This window comes from Heterodontus francisci, chromosome X (genome assembly GCF_036365525.1).
Source record: "Heterodontus francisci isolate sHetFra1 chromosome X, sHetFra1.hap1, whole genome shotgun sequence".
Taxonomy (NCBI): domain Eukaryota; kingdom Metazoa; phylum Chordata; class Chondrichthyes; order Heterodontiformes; family Heterodontidae; genus Heterodontus; species Heterodontus francisci.
Genome location: NC_090421.1, coordinates 6,390,196 through 6,396,594, shown reverse-complemented (window position 1 = coordinate 6,396,594; position 6,399 = coordinate 6,390,196). Strand labels below are relative to the sequence as shown.

The window sequence follows — 6,399 nt, the reverse complement described above, 5'->3', positions numbered from 1 at the left end:
TTATAGGTTTAACATCGACATCTTTGCACAATGTTTTCCTTTTAAGGGATGATTTTGGGTTTTTCTGACACCCCCAGGTCCCTGAGAGGTTCTTGTCCTTTAGAGAGCTGACTGAAAAGAAAATCTCTTGTCCCTCAGGTTCTGCAAAGAGTGCCCTTCACTTAGCCGAGTGCAAAGTTCTTGTGCACATTGCACACTCTTACATTAGAGACCCTTTACGAACCCCATTTGGGGTCTCTCTGTCACACGTACAACTTTGTTACACCCTTTGATGCTCAGAGATGTCAAACTTAGACAGTCCCATTATGGGATGCCCCTCGGATACTCATGCAAAGGCTCCCATGTCCACCCCCCCCCCCCCGCCCCCAGGTACTCCTATGACAGAGTTCTCCCGTGCCCACTTAGCCGCCCCAAGCGATGACCCCAGGAGAAGGCACTCTGACACTCAGAGACACTCGTGCAGTGTTTGTGTGGTCGTACAGTTTAAGCAGCTGACGTGACAGCACCAATGGAAAGTGCAGTGACATCTCTCGATGACCCTCTCAGTCAGGGTACGGAATCCCCTCCCACAGCACAGCAAGTCACAGCCGTCCAGGCCCAGGGAGGTGTTATTGCAGGCTCGGCCCGTGGTACCTGTGGTGCCCATTTTACTGTTCACTGTACAGAAGTTCGGTGACTTCTCGAAGTAGACCAGGTCCTGGGGAGAGTGCGGTTTGTGAGCGGGGTTCTCGGGCTCCAGATGGCGCATATCAGCTCGGGAAGCGCGGTTACTGCCTTTGTTGCCGTAGATCACTCGGGAGGCTCCGTCAAACCGGTCCTTCAGCAAGTTACCCACTGTCCGAAAGGTGGGGAGCCGCATCCAACAGGTTTTAACTGTGCAAGAGCCAGACATTCCATGGCACTTACACTCCTGTCTCATCTCGGCATGGACTGTCTGTGAAATTGATAAATATTAATCAGTATATGAAAACATGTTGCTTATTGGAAAATAATGCACTCAGCATGAATGGTCCCATGTCAGAGTATATTAGAACTGTGCACTTTTGTCTCAGCTGTCGTGGATGCAACATATCTCGATCTGGTGAGACGGAAGGTAAACTGCAGCCTGGACCATTGCCTACATCTCAGAAATACTAAAACCTTACAGGTGAAGTGCTTCAATATTATTTTAGTATACCATCTGAATGGAACCATACTCTAATAGCAAAAAAAAACTTGCATTTTTAGCACCTTTCATGACCGTTGGACGTCCCAAAGTGCTTTCCATCCATTGAAGTGAAGTCACTGTTATAATGTAGGAAATGCAGCAGCCAATTGCGCAGGGAGAACTCCCTTGCTCCATTTTGAAAGAGCGCCATGGAATCCCTTGCACCCACCTGTGCGGGCAAACAGGGCTTTTGTTTGACGTCTCATTCGAAAGCTGGCACCTCTAACACTGTAACATTCCCTCAGTACTGCACTGAAGTGTCAGCCTAAATTATGTCTTTGGAGTGGGACTTGAACCCATCTGAGCCATGGTTGAAATCGTGATAACACTCAACAATCATTAAAGCTCAGTACACCTAGGATTATTCTGGCACTGTTAGAAGCTCATTGTTAATACTGAAGAGCTATGCACTATTACAGACTCTAGATGAGATTAAAATATAAACTAATCACAATTAATTCCAGAGCATACTCTCTGGAGTTTAGAAGAATGAGAGGCAATCTCATATAACATACAGGACTCCGAAGGGGCTGAATATGGTCGAAACTGAGAGATTATTTCCGTTGGTCGGGGAATCTGGAACACGGGGGCACAGTCTCGGGGTAAGGGGCTGATCATTCAGGACTGAGATGAGGAGAAATTACTACACTCAAAGGGTTGTGAAGCTTTGGAATTCTCTACCCCAGAGGGTTGTGGACGTTCCATTATTGGATACATTTAAGACTGGGATAGATAGATTTTTGGTCTCACAGGGAATCAAGGGATATGGGGAGCAGGCAGGAAAGTGGAATTGAAGCCCAAGATCAGCATTGAATGGTGGAGCTGGCTCGATGGGCCATATGGTCTATTCCTGCTCCTATTTCTTGGGATCGTATAACACTATTGTATCTGGAGTAAGTAGGGAGAGTACTAAGGGTATAAGATTATTTTGAAATAGAATAATATTAGTTATATCAAACCCTGTGTTCCCACAGCTTTACTTATTATGTAATGTTCATTTGCTGAATATATCTTCAACCTCAATGTCGTACTATGTTCTTCAGGTCACTGACAAAACGAGATGTCAGCTTAAACAATTTTCAAGCAATATTCTGACTGATTTCATTGGTTATCCTTCTCATTTTATTGGTAAGTGTTTGACTGATGATTCTTTGGGAATTTCCATTCCTGTTTGCTACTTACTGCTTGGTATGTTTCTTATCTATTCAGTTGTGTGCTTTGTTTAATGTTTTATGAAGTGATACTTGAGCCAGTCAGGTGCAAAAATGATGCAGACTTCTAATTGCGAAACATTTCGCATTTGGCACTTTGACATGTGACCGTGTGACACTTGGAAATGAGATAGTGGTGTGATATGCAATCTTTAATTATATATTTAATAGATGGCCTATGTTGTTCCTTTATGGTGAATCAGATGTGCAAGGTCGTGCTACAGTGAGTTGGGAAGCACAGAAACACTGAGAAAATTTGGAAAAAAGTTTATAAGATATCCCCAGAATTTGGAAACAGATTTCCAGTAAAGTAAGTGGTTCCTGGAAAATAAGTAAAGACTATTTGCTTACCCACTGCATGACAATAAATAACTTTAGGGAGATCCCTCACATAAATAAAATCTCTGTATCCAATAGGAGGGAGCAGCTCCTTTCCTGCCCATCTGTTTAGAACGTGGGTTTCTGTTCTGGCGGTGGAGAAATATCTCAACAGTTAATCAGCATTTTTCCTTCTTTACCACATATCCATGCAACAGTATGTGATGTTGCCAAAAGCTCTGTTTAAATAAACATGTTTAAATCGGGACTTTTACTCAGAAACTCTCTCCAAACTTGAATAATGGCACAATCCTTCTTGTACTTGACACTATCTATACAGGAATCAATTTATTTCCCTTAGACGTTTATTGAGTTTTGATATAAACATGAAAAAGAAAACTGCAGCTGGTGTAACCATTTAGAATGAATTTTGAAAAACCTGTTCCAAGTCATTTCTACTCATGTTCTTCCCCACTTCGTCTCTATCAATGTTTCTGCACTTGCTGATTGTAGCTGTCAAAGATCAGCTAGTATATAGCAGACATCATTTTTGCTTTCCAATTTACATTCGAAGAGGTTGGAATTGTATATGCTTTACTTTGTGATGTTTTATGCTAAGAAGGAAGACAAAATTCAGCGAGTTGTCAGCACAAATGCATACAATGGCCCGCCACCTTGCTGGGTCCCTTCAACTGAGACTGGTGGCTCTGGCAATCCTGAGTTTAAGATTTGGGCTCATCAGACAGGGACAGTCCTGTGATGTTGTTAGAGACATTTTGAACACCAAATTTTGTATCTTCATTTGACATCTTTATTGTCTTATGGACACTGGCCCTGAATTTCAGCAGAGGTTGTCTTAATCTTCCACTGTAACGTCAGTGAGAGATCAGGGGAACCACCAGAGAAACGGCGTAAATGGGCTGTTAAGCTTTTTCTCCAGGGGTTCCTCTGATCTTCCATGGAAGTTGCAACAGAGGATTGGTACAAGCCTTCAGAAGAGATTCAGAGCCAGTAATTTCCAGTAATAAGTCTTCAGTTTGGTGGAGAAACCATAATGGCGACAGAGATAATCGTTAAGAAATTATTTGGAGTGATTTGATTGTATGCTCCCCTTTTATGTGTAGATTTTGCTGACTCTCATGCTTGCTTTGTTATTTTCATGTGTCCCCTTAACAGTTCTACATTGGCAGTTTTTCTACTTGCAATTCCATGTGTTTCATTTATATCCTCCCACCTCTACCATTGTGATTCAATGTTGTTTTAAGAGTATGAAATTTGAGCAAATCAGCTGTATAAAATATGCATATAAAGGCAAATGCGATATGATAGACAAAGGGCATGCAACATACCAAACGTATAGACTGAAATGGATTAAACTGTATAACGTGTCTTCAAGGTGGCAAGATAGGAGTTTAACTTGCCAATAAAGAAACTCCACTTCTCATTAAGACACAATCAGACAACTGGATATTTCATCCTGATCAATTGATTGTATATATAAGGTTACACACAGGTTCTGCTTCAACAAAGTACTGTTATAGAAATAGTTGGTAAAAAAGGAAAGATATTAATAAGATCTATCTGACGTTTTAGATTACTTTGTTATTACTATAAAAACCCTCACCTAAACAGATGCAAAATAGATACTTCTCCTTGTAAGCCGTGCAGAGATTATCTGTGATATGAGACAGGAACAAAATTCATTTATTTACTTGCAGTAGGTAAAAAAAATCTTTATTTTCCAGGAATCAATCAATCAAAAAGTTACTGCTTAGTCTCTAGGTGTCAGTTGTGGCTCAGTTGGTGGAACCCTCTTACCTCTGGAGGTAAAAGGTTGTGGGTTCAAGTCCCGCTTCAGAGACCTGAGCACTAAATCTAGGCTGACAATTCAGTGCCGTGCTTAGGGAATGCTGCATTGTCAGAAGTGCTGTCTTTGGGATGGGATATTAAATTGAGGTCTCTGTCTGCCCTCTCGGGTGGATGTGAACAATTTTTCAAACAAAAGCAGCCAATATTTCTCCTTCAACCAACGTCACTAACAGCAGATTATCTGGTCATTTGTTTCATTGCAGTTTGTGGGAGCTTGCTGTGCACAAATTGGCTGCCACCTTTCCTACATTCTATTTTCTCCCAGGTCTATTTTTTTCAGTAGTCAGAACACTGGCAGTGGCGAACAAGTTAGAAGTGAGAGAGAATTTGCCAAAGGACAAGATATTTTTAAAACTTCCTCAATATTGTTTCCTTTTGGTAGCTATCAGCAAGAATGGATCCTCAATATATGCGCCAACATAAAATAAATAAGGATGAGAGCACCTGACTCACTGAGAATTAAAACAAATGGTTCTGTTTTGGGGACAAAGGAACTCTGTCAATTTTGCACTTAATTTATCTCTAACTTCATTTTTTTTCTCTGACTCCATGTGTTTTTTTTTATTCATTCATGGGATGTGGGCATCGCTGGCCAGGCCTGCATTTATTGCCCATCCATAATTGCCCTTGAGAAGGTGGTGGTGAGCTGCCTTCTTGAACCGCTGCAGTCCATGTGAGGTAGGTACACCCACAGTGCTGTTAGGAAGGGAGTTCCAGGATCTTGACCCAGTGACAGTGAAGGAACGGCGATATAGTTCCAAGTCAGGATGGTGTGTGACTTGGAGGGGAACTTGCAGGTGGTGATGTTCCCATGCATCTGCTGCTCTTGTCTTTCGAGATGGTAAAGGTCGTGGGTTTGGAAGGTGCTGTCTCAGGAGCCTTTGTGCATTGCTGCAGTGCATCTTGTAGATGGTACACACTGCTGCCACTGTGCGTCGGTGGTGCAGGGAGTGAATGTTTGTGAATGGTGTGCCAATCAAGCGGGCTGCTTTGTTCTGGATGGTGTCGAGCTTCTTGTGTTGTTGGAGCTGCACTCATCCAGGCAAGTGGAGAGTATTCCATCACACTCCTGACTTGTGCCTTGTAGGTGGTGGACAGGCTTTGGGGAGTCAGGAGGTGAGTTACTCGCTGCAGGATTCCTAGCCTCTGACCTGCTCTTGTAGCCATGGTATTTATATGGCTACTCCAGTTCAGTTTCTGGTCAATGGTAGCCCCTAGGATGTTGATAGTGGGGGATTCAGCGATGGTAATACCATTGAATGTCAAGGGGAGATGGTTAGATTCTCTCTTGTTGGAGATGGTCATTGCCTGGCACTTGTGTGGTGCGAATGTTACTTGCCACTTATCAGCCCAAGCTTGGATATTGTCCAGGTCTTGCTGCATTTCTACACAGACTGCTTCAGTATCTGAGGAGTCACGAATGGTGCTGAACATTGTGCAATCATCAGCGAACATCCCCACTTCTGACCTTATGATTGAAGGAAGGTCATTGATGAAGCAGCTGAAGATGGTTGGGCCGAGGACACTACCCTGAGGAACTCCTGCAGTGATGTCCTGGAGCTCAGATGATTGACCTCCAACAACCACAACCATCTTCCTTTGCGCTAGGTATGACTCCAACCAGCGGAGAGTTTTCCCCCTGATTCCCATTGACCTCAGTTTTGCTAGGGCTCCTTGGTGCCATACTCGGTCAAATGCTGCCTTGATGTCAAGGGCAGTCACTCTCACCTCACCTCTTGAGTTCAGCTCTTTTGTCCATGTTTGAACCAAGGCTGTAATGAGGTCAGGAGCTGA

The 6,399-nt window shown here is 43.1% G+C and overlaps 1 protein-coding gene across 1 annotated transcript in view; it reads right to left on the bottom strand.

The window, feature by feature from the left end:
• Positions 1–445: 445 nt before the first annotated feature.
• wnt1 (wingless-type MMTV integration site family, member 1) overlaps positions 446–6,399 on the bottom strand; it is a 127,664-nt gene continuing 121,710 nt past the window's right edge. The window contains exon 4 of the mRNA XM_068024652.1: positions 446–934. Within this exon, the coding sequence (XP_067880753.1) occupies positions 446–934 (489 nt within the window). The remainder of the gene's footprint in view (positions 935–6,399) is intronic.